Consider the following 19,219-nt stretch of genomic DNA (forward strand, 5'->3'; position numbering starts at 1 on the left):
CAATACCTGCATAAAACATAATAAATGACACATCCAACATAGTGGTAGGGTTTAATTCTAATCTATTCCATGAGTGTTGGTGTATATTTGGATACAGAAGATAAACCACCAAAGTTGGGAGGAAACCTAGACTTAAGAGAGAGAATACTTTTATCTATCCAAGAGTGGGTTTTGAACTTCATCGAATTATCAGAAAATAGGCCCATCGTTCCTGGAAATAGATAAGGTAGAAGGAGAAGGAGTAACAAGCCAAAATCTGGGCCTGTTGGGCCAGACCAAGGTTCGCGCTGGTTCGGCCCAACCCCAATCTCAGCCGTCCAGACTGAGGTTTGGCACGGACGCTCCAGATCTTCTCCTGATGGTGGTTGAGGGGTACTTCAGACATTTCGCGTTCTCCAACCGTCATTACCTGATAAGGACATCACCTTCTCATTTCATTCACACACACTCCAAGTTTTTGAGTTGAATTGTAAGAGGCCCTATTGTACTATATTGTATACTAGAATTAGGGAGAGAGTAGAGTAGTGGAAGTTGGAGGAATTCCGGAGTTGTCGGTAATCCTCTACTTATTTTTTTACTCTATTAATTACTCTGTTTTAATCGAAATATCATCTAGAGTAATTAAGATTTATTATGTGAGAGTTATTTCTTAGTTAGTTCCTAATCAATATACGGGATCATTTATTATTATAATCGAGTAAAATATAGTGTTTGCTTTAGTGTTTAGCTAACGCTAAAGTAGTTTTTAACTGCGTAGACGTGGTGTCTGGGTAGTTAATTTCTGGTGTTTGCTTCATATCCCACATTAGGTTTGAGGTGGGTGTAGAGGTGATGACAGCCCTCAAATACACTCATGTCCTCCCTGTCCGGGTACTTTGTAGAGCCATATCTAGGAGCAGCGGGCTGGCCAACGCCCGAAGTACCGCGTTAGGATAAAATTGAACTCTCTGTAGACACTGCCTCTCACTATTAAATCTTCTCTACCCTTAGTCTATCTTATCTTTATGTCTTTGGATGAACCAGGTGAAGAGCTGACACACACGTTCCCCATGGAAATCGATACCTTGGAATACTTCAAGTGAAGTGCTACATCGGTATCTTTCGTGCGTTTGCGGATTCTATCTATGATATTAAGAAATACCAACAATGACATCATTAATAATTGGTCCCACTTGTTATACACACCGTGTTTTTTAGTCCGTGTTACAGTTGGCTACAAATCTATAGCCCACTTCTCTTCTCTCTCATCACTTATCTTCTCCACATAATAAGCTTATAGCTCATTTATAGTCTATTATTGTACCTACTCTTATAGGATTATAGGATTCCATGTAACTCGAGTATCTTCCTCTCTCCTTGGCGTTAAGGATTTGCCACTCTTAAAATTTGCTACTGGACCCACATATAATAGATACATGAGGGCTTATATGTTATAGAAAGCGAGTGGCAAATAATTAAATGCCTCGGCAAAATAAAAAAAATAAATGTCACAACAGAAAATGTCCCGTCTAGTCTCCTCTCGTCCTTGCGCCATCTCGCTGCTGAACAAGGGAGGGGCGCCGATCTCCATCTGGCGAGCAGAGGAGGAGAGGGGATCCTGGTGAGTATCCACATCGTCTTTCTGATTCATCTCTCTCTCCCACCGGGACTACTTTTGTCTGGAATTTGCTTGCGTTCGTTAACCCTAGCTTCTCTTCTAGATCTAGAAGAAGCTCTTCTCTTAATTTCAGAGCCTTGACCTTAATACAAGTTACAGTTTGTTTGTTCCCCAAAAGTTTGGGGGTTCAATTGAACCCCCATGTCCCAAGTTGGATCCCTGGCTTTTCGGTCGCGATCTAGCTAGGGTTTATTTTGTCTGGGCAGCGTTGAGTTGCACGGATTCGATTTTGTTCTGTGAGGGGTCCTGCGATTGCTGCTATAGTAGGGTTAAAGTTCTAAAACTTGGACTGGTTCATGAAGAGAATATATAGAGGCTTTAATCCTGTGCTTAAGTTTTTCTACTGCATGTTGGATCCGCCCCTGAGCCCAGCAATGATTATATTAGTTAGTAGTCACTATTCAACACTTTATTAGATTATTCCAGTGGATTTGAAGGATGAATTAAATTGAACATCAACACATAATTATGAAATACAGTGATAATCCAAATGTTTCGTCATCACAAACAAAAAAGAATTGGGGAGCCACTACATAACAAAAAAAAAGGTATCAAACCACATATACTTAGCATATATCTATTCCATTCATTGTCATACTGGATGGTATCTAGCTATGTGCCAACTGCTTAGATCTGTAGTAAAATTCGGAACATCGCCTTGCTCACCATGGATCACTACTGGCAATGCATTCAACATTTAATCACACATGGGCATTGGTTGTGTTCCTCATTCAATTTGCCAAATGAAATTCCCACCATAGCTTACCTGAATAATCTAATATCAGAACCAATTGGGATGTGTAGTAGTGAAATTCAAGGCAATCATGATTGCTGGACAGCTGAAGCCATCCAGCATAGGCCTGTTTCACTTAGTATGATAGTTGTGTCGGAATTAAGTACTCAGATATTGGAAGCAAATAAACTGTTTTTTTTTCTCCAGAGGGATGAAAATCAAAACATGTTAGTTCAATTTTGTGTGTATGCATGTAAGTGGTAAATACAATAATCAATGCCAACATGAATGATTCGATTAGTTAGAGTGCCACTTCTTGCTGGTCGGAAATTGCTTGGCATGATAATTGGTATTTATCAGCTAATAAATGAAGATATAGTTTTCATTCAACAATCAATATTTCAAGTATTGTTGATCGTCTGATCCAAAGCTTATCAATTTCGTGTTGATGTGGCTCTGTCAGATGGCTTTGTGTAGTCAGATGGCTTCTTTACTTAGAATGGTGTAGTTAGCATCACTGGTAGTATATACTAATTAGCAGTAGTATATACTTGTTTTTATACGTTGTATTATCAATATATGCTACATTCCTCGACAAAGATGTACTACCTTTTTTCGGTCAGTATATACTACATCCCTTAATCAAGCAGTATATGCTTCTTTTTTTGCTCAGTTAGTATATACTAGAAGCTAGTAGTGGTATGTACTGTTTTTTAGCTAGAAGTGGTATATACTGTTTTTAAGTTAGTAGTGGTATATACCTTTTTTTATGTTAGTTGCAGTATATATCTTTTTTAAAGTGGTATGTATAAGTAGAGCAGTATATACCTTTTCAAGTCAGTAGCAGTTTATAGAAGTACATTTTTTTTAGTTACTAGCAGTATATACTTTTCTTAAGGTAGTACTCCAGCAGTATATATTGCTTCTTACTTAGTATAGCAGGATATGAATTTTTTTAGTATATGCTATTTTTAAGTTAGTAGCGGTAAGTTTTTCTTTTTACTGTTATCTGAAGATCAAAAGTATCGATAAATTCTGTAAGATGCAAAAGGCAGTATGTATTGAGATGAGAATATGAAGAAGAGAGCCGTTCTACTCTATATATAAACTAAACCATACGCTGAATACAAACAAGAACAAACAATCCAGCCAGTATATCTCATTCACTTCATGCATACAGCATCTAAAAAAGCAGAATATTCAATACGAGAAGCACAAAGCTCTGTTTTCTTTTCTGAGCAATATATACTCGATTCTCAGAATGCTTTAAAACAAAATTCAGCTAGCAAATCACACTTTCTAAACAAGGGCATTTTCCCATGGCGCAACACATACTCTCTGCGCTAGCTGTTGCAGGGTTGAGGTAAGCAATTGAGTCATTGGAGTCAACACGCGTTCTTGGCGCCGGCTGGCAACCATCTGCACGCATCAATTAGACTTAATTATTGAACGAACGGAAGAACAAATTTGGATTGCCATGAAAAGAATGCATCACAATCAAAATAAAATAAAATAAAATCCCCACCGTTCCGTGCAGCGTCGGGCTGCCTCATTAGTCTTAATTGCTTGCTGCATGACTGCATCCCTCGATCTGGAGTCATTGGGTCAGCGGCGAAACTAATATGAAGAAGTCGTCAGGTGCCCTGCTGTTGGAACTAGCTAGCAAGGCTGTCGTCATCCCGTCGGCAACGAGGTAGATGAACCGCTGCGATTGGATGAGCTGGCGCGCCGCTTGGGAATATGCAGTCGTCATTCTAGATCGACGTTCATGATCTACACATCGAAAAATAAAAGTCAGCTGCATGAGATCTACATTAAACGAAAGGGAACTGTTGATCTGCAATACAAGCAGAGAAAGTAGGAAGGATTACATGCCTGGAAACAGAGCCTATGGATCCATACCATAGATCACCTAGGAATCTCTGTTGAACGGCTTGTAGAGCTGTAGATGGGTTATATGTGTGTGCTCTGATCAACTGGTAATGTCGAGGGAGATCGATGTGTGACACCTCCCGCCTGGGAATGACATGGGAGAGCAAGGCGAGACATCGCCCACCTGCGCCTGCGATGGGAACGCCGCCGACGAGATTGAGTCGTCGGCGCTGCCGACTGGAGACGAGGGTTTTTCTTTTGAGATTGAGAACGATGGATTTATACGATCCATTCGGTAAGGACGTCAGTTCTGTTTATTTGGAATAATTAACAATTATGGGAATTATTTATTTTCACAAAAATGGAACGGGTTCGTATTGATGCACCCATTAGCAGGGACAGGGAAACTCAATCACGCAGGTTTGGATCAACGGTGGATGAGAGCAGGTGTGTGTGTGTATATATATATGTATATATATATGTACACATACATATGTACATACATATATGTACATATACATATATATACATATATACGTATATATACACCCCTCCCCTAGAATAACTATTCTACACCCCCCATCTCCCAAGGGTCAAACCCACCTCCCCCACATTCCCTAGGGCCCAAAAACCCCCTCCCACCTCGGTCAAAGCGTCCTCCCGCCGGTCAAACCCGCCAACCACTTTGCTGTTCTCGTCTTGCAGGAATCATGCAGTAACAGGACGGTCATCGTGTAGTAACAAGATAACTTTCTCGCAGTAACAACATCAAAAAGTAGTCATGATGGATCTAGTTTTGTTAAGTGTTTTTTTTTGAACGTCATGGTGCAAACGGATTAGAAAAACAAGATATTATGTGAGAGATATTGCTCTATAAAGATTGAGATTTACCTCTTTTTAGTCCTCGTCTCACTGGAACGGCGTAGTAACGAGACGACCAATGTGTAGTAACACGACTGCTTTCCGCAGTAACAACATTTAAAAAATAGTTATGATGGTTCCAGTTTCGTTAAGTACCTTTTCTACTGATGCCATGATGCAAACGAGATAGAAAAATAAGACATGACTTGTACGTTACTGCTCTCTAAAGATTGAGATTTAGATTTTTTTTAGCTCTACAAAAACATTATTACCATAGTGTCACTGTTACTATGCATGTTCTCTGTTACTGCAAATTTCGCCATATCGTTATTACCAACCGTGCAGTAACAACATATAAATTTTGCAGTAACAACACATAAATTTGGCAGTAACATATCATGTTACTACCCTTCTGGGATAATGTTACTGCCGAATCATAGTAACGAAGGTATGATTATTACAGCAACATAACTGATTTGTTCTCACACAATTTGAACATATATACAAAGCATGCAAACAATATTTTCTATTCACATAACATCATGTGGTGAATTGGTTAGGAGAGTTTGCCATGAACCATGAGATCATAGGTTCAAGTCTTAATTTCACCAATTTTTTTTAAATTTTTCTAATAAAAGAGAGAAGAATAGGAGGAAAAAAGAGAGAATGGAGGGAGAGAAAAACGAAGAAAAAAAATAGAGGAGGGCGCTAGGAGGAGAAAAAGCGAAGAAAAAAGAGGGCTCTGCCCGGGATCGATCGGGAGGAGGAGAAAAGAGTGAAGAAAATCGAGGGCAAGGGAGGAGGAGGAGGGCGGCGCCGGGAGAAGGAAGAAAAAGAAAAAAAAAGTAGAGGAAGAGGCGCCATGATCGGGAGGAGAAAAGAGCGAAGAAAATCGAGGGCAAGGGAGGAGGAGGGCGGCGCCGGGAGAAGGAAGAAAAAGAAAAAAAAAGTAGAGGAGGAACTGAGGAAGAGGGCGGGGCTAGGAGGGTTCGAGATCGGGAGTGCGAGGAGGACGCCCGCGCGATCGGGAGGCGGGCCGTGCGTGGCCTTGGAGGGAGGGATGGATGGGCTAGGAGGAGGGAGGAGATGGGCTATGTGGGAGGGGGGTGTAGAATAGTTATTCTAAGGGGGAGGTGTAGAATAGAGCTGTCCTATATATATATATATGTATATGTGTATATCCATATATGTATATAGGTATATGTGTATATATATGTATATACATACATATATGTATATAGGTATATGTGTATATATATGTATATACGTATATGTCTGTACGTATATGTATGTATATACCTATATGATGTATATACATATGTATACGTATATGTATACACATATGTATACCCATATGCATATGTGTATATGTATACACATATGTATATGTGTATATGTATATATCTCTATATATATATGTATATATGTATATATATGTATATGAGAGAGAGAGAGAGAGAGAGAGATAGAGAGAGCAGTATTTTAGAAAAGTTGACCCTTTTGCTATTCTGCTAGGAGAAAAAATAATCTTGGGCATGGAAGGGCGCTCCTCAAATGAAATATCATCAGCTGAAGCTGTTTTGGTGGGAGCACTGTCTTCTGGTGTTAACGTACGAAACACAGTACAGTATTATTCATTGTATTAAAAAAATCTTAAATTTGATTTTAATCTTGTTTCTTTATATATGTGGTTTCAAACTGTACAGATTGTTATATTCAGTCTTCAATTTAACCTATTTCTTGTCCCTTTTTGTTTAGTACTAAATGGAGAAAACCTAATTGGTGTTATCTCAATTTGTAGGCGCCAACGTGGTTTGTGCTCAAGATCACATTCTTGCTACTGGCTTTCTGTTTTACTGCTATGCTTTCTCTAGCATTCTTTTCAAGTGACTTCATGATTATTGCACATGTTCTTTTGCTTGTGACCATTGGCACGGTGCTATTTGTGCTTCTCAACAGGTTTGTCTCTCCGTTTTCTCTACCTGCATCCAATCTTTACAGTCGTCAGGATGAATATTTTGAGTTATTTTTATTACTGTATCAATCTTTACAGGTTTCTGGCAGAAACTGGTCTGGTACCAGTTGAACAACAGATGAAGGAGATGGGTATTCATAAAATAGAAGCTACAGAGAAGGACAAGGGAAACTAAGCCTCTTGCTTTTATTGACATAGATGACAGCTCAAAATATTACATCATTGAACAGTGTCCTTTTGTACAGACTGTATATGCTCATTCAGGCATGGATGTAAATTTCAGGCTGACACTAACACATTTTGATGAAGCTACATTTATCTAGGAATATACCACTTTTAGGAATGCTTGTCATCCTCCTTTGATTTGCTCTTCTTCCTCTTGATGTAACAGAAACATGAGCAGCAGGGGAACTGAAACAAGAACTTCATCGTCTGTTTATTCACACCAATACCGTGTTTGTGGAAGTGTTATTGTGTTTATGCAGAACGGATTTGCTCCCAAACCCTTACATATATAGTATGCATTGATTCCTTGCTTAGTTGCTTATCAGAAGAGAGTTGAAATTGTGGCCCCCGTCCTTGTCAGCTGGGGCTTTTCACCTGCCTGCACTTATACTTTGTTTAGAGGGTTTGGTTTTTTATGGAACATTATATCAATCATCAATCATTCCGTCAGTTGTATTGTATTGTTATATCAAGGGCAACGTATAACTCCCTAAAACTGACATAGAAGTCAAGATCTTTTGAGGTCTTGAAGTTGGGCAAGCTTTCGTGCCTCTTTGCCTCTTTGCAAGACAGAAAGGATATTGTTTTCGTTCTGGATGGGTTTTCTGGTGCATATTCTTTGTTTGAAGAGGAGCTTTGTGCTGTCTCGTACATTTAGATTTTAGAGAGAACTTACGTCAAAACCAAATACATAAGCATTGTAAGTACAAGACCATTAGAGCTAACAAACTGTCAGGGAAGTCCTTAAATTGTGCTAAAATTTTCTGGTTGTTCATCGGTTTTGTGACGATACTGGTATTTTTGTCGAAGCCGGAATTCAAAACCTTCATCTACACCAGCAATACAATATGAAGTGCAAGACCTTCATAACTTGTATCCATGCGCTTCCTTCAGATTATTAGCTTGGAGTTCACCGACCTTTAGGGAGGGAACAAAAGTAATAGCCACAAACTGTTTATCATCCTATGACAAATGATTGAAATGCATAACAAAGAAACTTATGTGGTTGATAAAAAAAGAGTAAATTGCATTAGCGACACACGAACTTATCAAGTGAGTGTAATCTAGCGCAATAACTTATAAAACTTATAAAACGCTTGTTTTGGTATACAAACTTGTTTGCTGACCAAAAATTTGCTCAGCAAGATTGATCTTGTTGATTTGAATGTTGCGTAAATATGTATCTCAGAAGAAAATCAGTATGTCACTTAGACAAAGATCTGTTCAACAAAATATAGAATATGGCGTAATGATTGTATAAAGATTAAAGAAATAAAAAACCAAAATTAATGCAAGAGAAAATTCCCTATGTAGCATCAAAAAAAGTTGCTCTTCCCTCTATAGCACTCAAACTTCAAAAATTCCCTATCTAGGCACTTCTAAAATTTTCATTCCCTATGTAGCACTTCCGTTAGTTTTTACACTTGACGGTGTTAACTAGCAGGAGAAAAGGCGGTTTTGCCCTTCTTTAATAATCAACATCATGTACAGGCAGATCTGAAAACTAAAGAAGGGCAAAACCGTCTTTTCTCCTACTAGTTAACACCGTCAAGTGTAAAAACTAATGGAAGTGCTACATAGGCAAGGGAAATTTTAGAAGTGCCTAGATAGGGAACTTTTGAAGTTTGGATGCTATAGAGGGAAGAGTAACTTTTTTTAATGCTAGATAGGGAATTTTCTCATAATGCAAGGGGTAGAAAATAGAAATAAAGAAAGATAGAGTAGAAACCAAGTATACAAAAATAGCCTTTCACCACATGTGTACGTATGTAACATACTAATTTATTTATGATGTTCAACTCAGTAAAATTAGCCTTGCCATGCTATTTTGGCTTTGGTTCATACGCACCAGACAAGTTCATGCACCAGCGCTTTACAAATTCATTCACTAGATTAAACCCACCTGGCAAGTTCGTATATTGCTGATGCAATTTACTCTAAGGAGAAAAAAAGTGGTGAGAAATATAAAATATTAATAAGTCACTGTACTTCATTGTGTCTGCTAGTTACTTTTGAGTTGTAAAAAAGAAATTTTCAGTTCGCTTCCTCTTAATGCATTTTGGAACCTTTTTATATCTCCTCGATCTTTGTTCAGTCTTTTGCAAAAAAAAGGAAAATAAAAGGAAAACAAAAAAACTATGCAAATATGGACTAAAGTAAGCACCTATCGGAAATTTTCATATTAGATTTTCTGACGTGTATATATGTCTTCTACATAATTAGATCAAGAATAGCAATAAATATTGTATAAAAGCAGTTGCATAAGAGACCGCTCTAACCGTACTACAATTGTAAAGCATAGCTTAGTCAAATTTTAAAAAGGAACTAAACAAAAATGAAGGTTTGCATAATAACAATTTAGTTCATCTTTGTGAGTTATTATTTGAGCAAGCCAATCACCTATATCCCTTGTCAATATTAGTTGTAAAGCAAACCAAGGTTGTCTTGCTTTCCTTTTACAAATCGAATACAATGAGTAAAACAGTTACATCAAAGTTATTATTACTTGGTATTTACATCTATACAGTTAAGGCCATGTAAGCACTTTCTTATCACTTATTAAAAAATTGTCAGCAAACATACATAGCTTCAATAAGCATGACTTCTAAATGAATCATAGTAGTCTTTGCCCCTCCATGTATAGTGTCAAAATCAGTAATAACAATTATATGTTTAAATTAGGAGAAAATACTAACCTGATACACCCAACATCAGTGACATATTTGCCACAGGAGTAGAACTTTAGACTGAACAAACCCATTCTGAAGTTTGCAATAGTACTTGTGATGACCAATATATTATGGGTGCAACAGACATGAACAATACTGATCCAAATGGAAACAAAATTCACGTACTCCAAAATGATTTTATCCTCCTTTTCATGAATGGTTCAATGGATAACGGTTATGATGCATCAGTCATATCATGACTGACATTCTTGTATTGGAAGGTACAAGTAGTACGTTCATTCAGTAAAAGAAAAGGCACCAAAAAATTCGCCAACTTACAGTTACACCAGCGCAGATAGTTTCGGGCTGTTCTAGGCTTCTAGCAAGCAATGAAGTGAGACACTGCCATTACCCTTAATCCAGTGACATTACAGCATCACTATCTTAAAGGGATGTTAGCTATAAAGATCAAAACGTGACATTATGACTACAAAGATGTCATCAGAACCTAAGCCCTTTGGTACATTGTCACCAGTAATCCCGACAAGAGCATAATCCATCTTTGAAGTGATGGAAGCGCTGTAAATCTCTGATGATGATTTCTCTTTCAGTGATCTTGGTAATGAACTTCATTGCTGTATGGCAATCACTACAGACCCGGAGATTCTTTATTATATGGATCACTGATCTTGGGACTGAATTCATTAGAGCAAAAGCAACAGCAAGCTTTTCACTATGGATTCGCAATGCAGACTCTTTCTCTTCTTCATCCAAATCATGAAGAACAGAACCCGTGTTTGGTACATAGCCTGCTTCTTGCATTCTTTCAAGCAGTTTCTCCAAATAAGAATAGATTTCAATGTGCTGTGGGTGACTCTTGTCGCCAACATAAAACAAATAGATTTTACCTTTCAACTCAAAAGAGCTATACCCAGGAGGCTTTTCTATTCTTCTTGTTTTGACCAGAAGCCTTATCCGTTCCACATCTTTCCACATTCTAGCCTCTGCATATATATTAGACAACAGAACATAGTATCCACTATTGCTTGCATCCAATTCAAACAATCTTTTTACAGACATTTCTGCAAGCTCAACATTTTTGTGTATGCGGCATGCACTAAGAAGAGCTCCCCATATAGCAGCATCGGGTTTGACCTTCATTTCTTTAATGAGACTATAAGCTTCATCAAGACAACCAGCACGACCAAGGAGATCCACCATGCAACCGTAGTGCTCCACACCAGCTTCAATACCAAATTCTTGCTTCATGGCATTGTACCAATATCGGCCCTCATCCAAAAGACCAGCATGACTGCAAGCGGCTAAAACTGAGATAAACGTTATGTAGTTAGGCCTTAGACCTGATCTTTTCATCTCGGTGAAAATCTCAAGGGCTTCTTGTCCGCGACCATGCATGCCATAACCAGTAATCATGGCAGACCATGAAAGGATGTTCTTTTCCTTGATTTTTCGGAAGGCCCTACTTGCCATTTCAACTCTTCCACACTTACTGTACATATCAACTATGGAAGTACCAACATAGACATTTTCCTCCAAACCCATCCTTACCACCTTTCAAATACAAACATGATGAAACTTCAGTCATAATGTAAATAAATATTTAAGAAATCATAGAAATGTAAACTTATGATGCATATCCTCACAAAGATAATGGGCATGTGTATGCAATAAACTTGTCACAAAAAAATGTTACAAACATCACAAATGGAGGATTATACAATTTGGAACCTGCAAATAGATTTGCATTTTCTAGGGTCAATTTTTTTTTCTCGAAAATGCAGGAGAGCTGCATTTCATTTCATTAAGGGGAAGAAAAAACAATACAAAAACACAACACAAAGAAAAAACAAAGTAGGAGTGCCCGAGCCCTCCTACCGAGACCCACACACACTAGACTACCCGGGGAGCTTAGTTGCCTAGGTTAGCCGTCCCACTAAGGAGCTTTTGAAGGTGAGAAGCTCCAGCAACACCCCAAAGATGGCCCTCATTTTCTATCACTTGTAAGACCGTCGCTACTCTAGGATTGGCGTTGTTGAAAACGCAGTCATTGCGGTGCTTCCAAATCTCCCAAGCTACTAAGGTTACCAAGGAGTTAATCCCTTTCGGCACCTCCTTCGGCCAGTTCTTGGTTGCTTGACTCCACCACCTCAGGAAGCGGTTGGTAGAGGGCTGAGGCGCAGCCTCGGCAAAACCAAGTCTCAAGAAGATTGCCGTCCAAACTTGGCGAGAAAAAACACAAGAAATCAAAATGTGTTGGATGGATTCTTCACTTTGATCACAAAGGGGACAGATCACTGAGTGTTGCAGCCCAAGCTTTGCTAGACAATTGGCTGTCCAACACCTATTATTGAAAGAGACTGAATACATGCAAATGGATAGTAACAGTTTGTGGACTACAGCGGTGCTTGAACTATCACTATGTTAAGTTCATTTTGGAAGAGATTGAATGTGCAATTTTAGTTACTAGAGAAAGTTAAATATATTAAGTTAGTTACATACAAAAGGCACGGAACACATCAACTATAAAACAATATCTGATATTACTAAGAGAAATAGTAGTGTGTAGAAAGCTTTTGGAGGGCTCATGCCTATATGTATTGTTGAATGCTAGTATATTGCTATGTATTGTAGGCTCATGAGCTTCTTTCCCACGATTAGGAACTGAACCCTTCACAATGCAACTAAAATGTTTGGTCTGAAACAGCAGATCCAAGCAAGTAATTTACCTGATTATGAATGCGCTTTCCTGTCTGTATTGCCCCTGCATGCGCACAAGCCAGTAGCACAGCCGACAATGCCACAGCGTTGCATTTGATTCCTCCGCCAACATTCAGCATCTTGCTATACAACCCAATTGCTTCGGCTGACATCCCATTCTGTGCGTACAGAGCAATCATCGAATTCCAGGACACCACATCCCTTTCCATTGTATCAAACACTTTCCTGGCTACCTCCAAGTCACGACTGCCACCCTTAGCGTACGAGTCTAGCATCGTGTTTACCACCCCAGCATTCCTTTCGAAGCCAATCTTTGCAATAAGCGCGTGGAGGCTGGCAGTAACACCACGGTCAGGGACACGGGCGGAAGCAGAGAACGCCACCAGAGCGGCAGCCTCGTCGACCACAGAAGCAGAATCGGAGGCTATCATGGCACGGAAGAGTTCGAGCGAGTGGTAGACTAGATTGTTGCGTACGTAGCCAGATGCCATAGCGGTGACGATGACGGGGTTGGGGTCAGGGATTTCGTCGAACGCCCTGCGGGCGTCCATGGGACGGGAACAGTGGTGGTACATGTGGAGGAGGGCGGAGGCGGAATACGGGTCGGAGGGGAACAGGCCCGAGCGGAGGGCGAGGAGATGCAGCTGGCGACCGGCGGCGAGGGACCTGGCGGCGGCGGCCGCGCGGAGGGCCGGGGGCAGAGCCGGGCGGAGCGCGGCGGGGTTGGCGCGGACGGCGGCGGCGAACGTGGCGAGGGCGGCGACCGCGTCGCCGGAGGAGAGGAGGTCTGCGACGGCCGCGGACCAGGACGCGGGGCGCGACGGGTCGACGGCGCGGAGGAAGAGCGCGCGGAGGGAGGAGGCGGTGGTGGTCGGACTCGGGACGCTGCGCTCTCGTTGGCGTTGGGGATTGAACGCGGGAGATGGGTGGGCAGGCGGCGTGGGGAGTGGATTTGGGAGCGATGTCATGACGCTTGCTCCCGCCATTGCCGAGCCACAGCCAGTCAGTCGCCACTGCTCGCGTGCCACCGCCGCTGCGGCTGCTCGTATTCGGCCGCCGTCGTCGCTCTCGCACTCGGAACTTTTTTCGTTTTTAGATTTTTTTTTAATATTTACAGAAATAATCTATGGACCAAAAAAAATTGCAGAAATAGCCCCTGCCGCCCTAATGGTGGGCGGCAAGGTGACGTGGCAGACGGTGGATCGACCACGCCGTCTGCCGCCGTCGGCCAAAATTGCGCTTAGGCCCTTGCCGCCCGTACAGAGGGCGGCAAGGGGCTAATTGCAATTTTGGCCGCCCATAAAGAGCTTGCGGCCGTACTTTTTTCATCTGGGTCCCTTGCCGCCCTCTATTGGGACGGCAAGGGACCCAGATGTAAAAGTACGGCCAAAAGATTTTTCTATGTTATGTTAATAATAAATAAAGAAGTATTTATTGGTAAAACTTGTTAATATTGTTATAAAAATGTATTGAAGTTGGTTGTTGCGCAATTTCATATGTTAAGTGAGGTATTATTTTGTACCTTATTCGACGTATTAGTACTCGGATAATTTATATAGGCCTATCGCAGTTTGGGTCGTAGAAACATTATATGGACTTAAACAAGGAGAATTATGTAACATGAAGAAATAGTAGTACAATTTGAACATGATACAACTATTTGCATTGCGGTTACATAGATGATATTAGATTCGAACTAGGAGGGAGGTAGTGCAATAGTTGAACACAACGACGATGTAGTAATGGGACAAGGAAGCATGACAGTAGAAATTTCAATATGCCAAGTTGTCCGATAATAGCTAACCCCTACGTGAGGATCCCTCTCCTCTCTTAAACCGCGCTTTAGTAACCCTGTATTGCTCTGGTAGTTCAAGCTGCACAACACGACTAGGTGGAGTTAGAACCCTTCTGGTGTCTATCCATTCTCTGTATTGACATCTCCTTGGTGGTTCCTAGGAGGAAAGAATAGATGTAAAGCAAGCAAAGTTAGTAAATGTTGTGAGAAAATAAGGATTCATGTAATCAAAATATTCTTACCATGAAATCGTCGTCAAGAATATTTGGACAAACAAAGAACCTTCGACCCAATGTTGTAGGATTTATGGAACGAAGAACCTGACAACGATCACCACACCTGCATCTTGGACGGGCTTCCCATGGAGGGAGTGCCGTAGTTAGCACCCGCCAGTCGCTCTGTTATTCACGACATTGTCGTTCATAAGCCGCTTTTCTCTGTAAGTATTGCTCAGTACTTTCGGATGCGAAATACCAGCGACTTTCTTGTAAACAAGTGGTTAGGTCGAGAACGGGATTTTCTGTATCGACCCACTCGATGTATGCGCAAGCTGTAGTGCGGGTCTGCCGAATAGAGTAGTGTTACGAAGAATAAAGCGATTGCCCATACGGAATGAATAAGCATATGCAGATAATAAAATACCTCACGGTCATAGTTAGGACACCTAAAAAAGCGCCTTCCTCGAATATCAGGACTCCTCGAAGCCATTAGTTGGCATCGATCACCGCATAGGCAGAGAGGACGCTGGCACCAAGGTGGTAGTAGGTATACACAAGGATCGCTACGCCAGTTTGGATCCTCAACACCTCGGCGTCTAGCCATTGACGAAAGCCGGTCGGATTTGTAATGAAGCAAGTGGGGAAGAGAGTACTGAATGTGACTGAGTTCTGAAAGATTGTGAGGCCTCACTCGTTAAGGCGACTTATATAGGCGCAAAAAATCGAGTGATACCCCTGACATGTGAACGTGGTGGGGTATGGTGGGTACGCCTGATTGGCGCCGAAAGATACATGCATGATCGGCGCCGAAAGTTACATTGGTCGTATGCGCCAAATGGCGGGCAAATACTCGTATCACACGCGAATAAAGGAGGCTGCATCCGTGCGGCAGAAAGTAGTCGTGCATGCGCCGAAAGGTATCGTGCATGCGCCGAAAGGTATCGTGCACATATAACAACAACGTAGTCATTACACAAGCATACAGTACTGGAAAGTGAAGCAAGTAAACAAAGAGAAGACTGCTCTACTGGCCCTGCCCCGCGCCGCGACCACGCTTGGTCCTCCGGGCCTGTGCTCGCACGTGGTCCTGGGAGTAGGTGAAACGATCCGGTGGCACAGCACGGGTAGCACGAGTGTCCCGCGGAGGAGTGGCCTGCGCCTGGTCCTGCGTTTGCACCGGCGGTGCGCCTCCCAGCTGTGAGGGGCCGATGACGTCCTCTGTCGAGCCTGAAGCGAAGTCGAAGTCAGTGATGTCGAAGAGGAAGGTGGAAGGTAACAAGTGGTCCGACGAGGTCCCAGCATGGTCCAGTGGTGGACCCTGACTCGACGTGCCGGCTGCCTGTGACGAAGTCCCGGTGTACTGCCAGAACTGCGCTGAGTGCGAGGTCGACACAGCTGCCTGAGACGCTGACCCTGCAGCTTGGGAGAAGTGGGCGGCCTGCGTCATAGCGAACTGGGCGAAACCTACACATCGACAACGGGACCCTTGTAAGCTAAGACATAAAATGTATGTAAATTGATTGTCGAAGTAATGTTGTTTTTTTAAGTACCTGTGGGGGGCACAACAGAAGGCCTAGCCGAGGAAGGCGGGGTGCTGAACGGTGCACGAAACCCTGAAGCAATCGGCAAGTGAAACGGCTCACTTATATGTGCGAGGCATATACAGAAATAGTAATAAAAATACTTACCTCCGTGCGGAGGGGGAGTCGGCCTAGGAACGTGCGCAGCTGGACGGGGACCAGTCGGTACGGGTGGCCGCTGTACAGCTGCGTCTGCCCGAGCAACGTCGTCTGCACGACAGGTGAGCACTCGGAGAATCGAGCGCATCGACTCCACCATCCGCGTGTACGTCGTCAGGTGCTCCTCTACGGGTACCGGAATCCCCGCGCCTAAACGTTGGATCGTCGTTGAACCGTCAACGATGACCCGGTTGATGTCGTCGACCTGCATGGTTAATTTGTTCGTAAATATTCATAAAATTTGACGAAGAGAAAGACATGAAAACATAAAGGAATGGTGCGATGCAGGGTACTCACAGCACGAGCGAAGTCCTGGTCGCGGTGCCTGACATAGAGGTCTCTAGTGCTCGCAACGTGGGGCTGCTGCTCCAAGGGAGCGAAGGTGACCCTAGTACGGGTGCGTGGCTGGTACCAGCGTAGGTAGGCCTGGTACGACTCCTCAGTGTGTGGCTCTCCCTCGTGGTCCACGACCTCCTCGGTTGCGAGCAACCAGTCCTCAACAAAAGTCGCCAACTTGGCGGGCCAGTCGCCAGCTGACTGCTGACCCTTGCGCGAGTACCTGCGAATTAATGTGTAATATTAGTGTGAAATGACAGATGTTACAAATTATTGTGAACAGGCAGATTTTAATGCAACAACGAAAAGCGTAGTGCAAGATCTTACCGGTGAACAGCAGCTGGGACGGTAGTCGGAAACGGTACTGGAAAGGGCTGACGGAAGCCGAACTGCCGCATCACGCGGAAAGGGGCGTGAGGCTCAACGCAGATGTCGAAGACCATCGGAAACGTAGTCATCCAGTACGCCTGGTCCCTGGTGCAGAGTGTGGACAGACCCAACGGCGCACGAGCCTGGGTAGCCGTGGCACTGTAGGGCTCCCACACGACGTCAGTCGGCAGAAGGCGGTCGAACTCCATAACAAACTCAGGATACGACCGCCTAACCTGGACGTGAGCCCATCGGCGCTGCAATACGAGACGATCGATGTGATGTACAATGAACTTAACAATTAACTTAACAATACGATAAGATCGATGCAACGTACCTGACGACGGCACCACAGAGTACCCATCGTAGGGTAGTCGACCTCTGGTCGCTCCTCATACAGTGACTCCTCGTACGCGTGCTGGTCCACCTCAGGGAGGCCGATCGCAATCCTCTCAGCTGCCCAGATAGAAAGAAAGAGAGGGCACCCACCAAAGGTCGCGCTGGGATCCGTCTTCGTGCAAGACTCACAAAGTGCACGGTACAGAGCCGCCAACAACGCGGAACCCCAGCTCCACTGAGGCACCTCGCCTACCGCGGCGTCGGCGATGCTCCTAGCGTAGTGCACGAATCCCTTGTCGACCGCGTGCCCGTGATCGCCACAGAACATCACCCAGCCAAAAAGCCAGAGCAAGTACGCCTCCAAACATCGGCTGTAGGAGTACTCGTCGGCCTCCGCCTGTAGCTGCTCAACCTGCAAGCCGTCGATAAAATGTTAGGCACCTTAACTGCGGACTAAATATGTAATACGATTGTCATTTCGGTACAAAAATACTCACGGTGAACTGAAGCAGCCACCTCTTCGTAGGTCCGGTGTTGCGGTGGTGTGCCAACGGCTCGAACGGGAGGTGCGGTGCGCGCTGTACTAGTGCGAAACGTGCCGTCAGATCGTCCTGCCAGTCCACAGCCGTGGTCACTGGCCCAACAGCGTCTCCCGCGAGCGGTAGCCCCAACAAGTACGATACGTCCTGTAGGGTAGGGGCTACCTCACCGCACGGCAAGTGAAAAGTGTGCGTCTCTGGCCTCCATCGTTCGACCAAAGCTGCTAGGAGGGACCTGTCCACAGTCCATCGCTTGGCCGGGTCCACGTCGCCGGCCGCAGCCTCCACCAGCCGACACATCGGTAGGAGGCCGGCCTCACGTAGCCTGCAATAACAAATTAATATGTCATTATAAAAAATATTACAGTGCAACTAACTTATAGTAAAACACTGTTCGTACCTCTCGACAAAGGAGTCGTGAACCGTGAGTAGCTCACCGCACGTCCGTGCCCGGAACGTCCCAAGCTGAGCCCCCTGCACCGCAGTAAGGTGAGACCGGTGTCGGTGATCTATCGCCGGGTCCAACAACTGAGGTGTATCCTGACGTGCCATCTCTGAAAAATATAGTGTTTCGTGTTAGAACAATTCAAAAAATAGTACTGTAAAACAAAAGATAACTTGCAAAATTATGAAATAGTAATAAAATCATGAGATTAATTATGTACAACAAGAGTACAGGCTATTTAAATATAGCAAACGTTACTAATGGTACATAACGATGACGTGCAATTTAACATATATGTAGAGTTCAATAATATAACATAACATTACGTGTCGAAGTCCGACATACATCAGCATACCTAAAGACGTTAGGCGCCTTAGTCCGACGTTACATCACGAGACCTAAAGACATGACATGCCGAAGTCTGACATTACACGACGAAACATAAACACATCGATAAGTTCGAAACGAATTACAAGCAAATCCACATGCCGACATAGAACATAAGAACTACACCACGTAGCCAGACGTGGCACGACGACGCCTAGGACGTGGTCGAGTGGAGGTAGTGCCTTCACCCGTAGGGCGAGCTCCATCTGCTGCTGATCCTGATAGTCCTGCCTCCGCCACACTTGGTTTCTCCTTGTCTTTAGGACAATGCTTGTAGGTGTGCCCATGTTCATCGCATTTGCTGCAACGCTTCACCCTGCC

General features: G+C 43.3%; 3 protein-coding genes across 4 annotated transcripts; 1 reads left to right on the forward strand and 2 right to left on the reverse strand.

Annotated features, from left to right (window-relative positions):
• Positions 1-1,501: 1,501 nt before the first annotated feature.
• Positions 1,502-7,547, forward strand: LOC9266059 (uncharacterized). 2 transcript variants are annotated; one of them, XM_015792168.3, is made up of 5 exons: positions 1,502-1,600; positions 5,491-5,571; positions 6,639-6,733; positions 6,925-7,082; positions 7,177-7,547. In XM_015792168.3, the coding sequence occupies exons 2-5, from the start codon at positions 5,544-5,546 to the stop codon at positions 7,271-7,273; spliced, it is 378 nt and encodes a 125-aa protein (XP_015647654.1). In that variant the 5' UTR covers positions 1,502-1,600; positions 5,491-5,543; the 3' UTR covers positions 7,274-7,547. The 2 variants fall into 2 exon arrangements, with proteins under 2 accessions (XP_015647654.1, XP_015647655.1); XM_015792169.3 differs by lacking the exon at positions 5,491-5,571.
• Positions 7,548-10,175: 2,628 nt separating this feature from the next.
• Positions 10,176-13,807, reverse strand: LOC4342977 (pentatricopeptide repeat-containing protein At3g26782, mitochondrial). The gene is made up of 2 exons (XM_026027046.2): positions 12,740-13,807; positions 10,176-11,564 (listed from the first exon to the last, which is right to left on the reverse strand). Exons 1-2 carry the CDS (start codon positions 13,715-13,717, stop codon positions 10,521-10,523), a joined length of 2,022 nt encoding a protein of 673 aa, XP_025882831.1. The 5' UTR covers positions 13,718-13,807; the 3' UTR covers positions 10,176-10,520.
• Positions 13,808-16,298: 2,491 nt separating this feature from the next.
• On the reverse strand, positions 16,299-18,637 carry LOC136357145 (serine/threonine-protein phosphatase 7 long form homolog; the record flags this gene model as incomplete). Its single annotated transcript, XM_066312029.1, has 7 exons — positions 18,467-18,637; positions 18,025-18,391; positions 17,526-17,939; positions 17,147-17,445; positions 16,781-17,042; positions 16,433-16,688; positions 16,299-16,357 (listed from the first exon to the last, which is right to left on the reverse strand). Coding segments are annotated over exons 1-7 (1,809 nt in total), but the record flags the coding sequence as incomplete, so codon positions are not given.
• Between the last annotated feature and the right edge of the window lie 582 nt (positions 18,638-19,219).

Source organism: Oryza sativa, chromosome 7, assembly GCF_034140825.1.
Source record: "Oryza sativa Japonica Group chromosome 7, ASM3414082v1".
Taxonomy (NCBI): domain Eukaryota; kingdom Viridiplantae; phylum Streptophyta; class Magnoliopsida; order Poales; family Poaceae; genus Oryza; species Oryza sativa.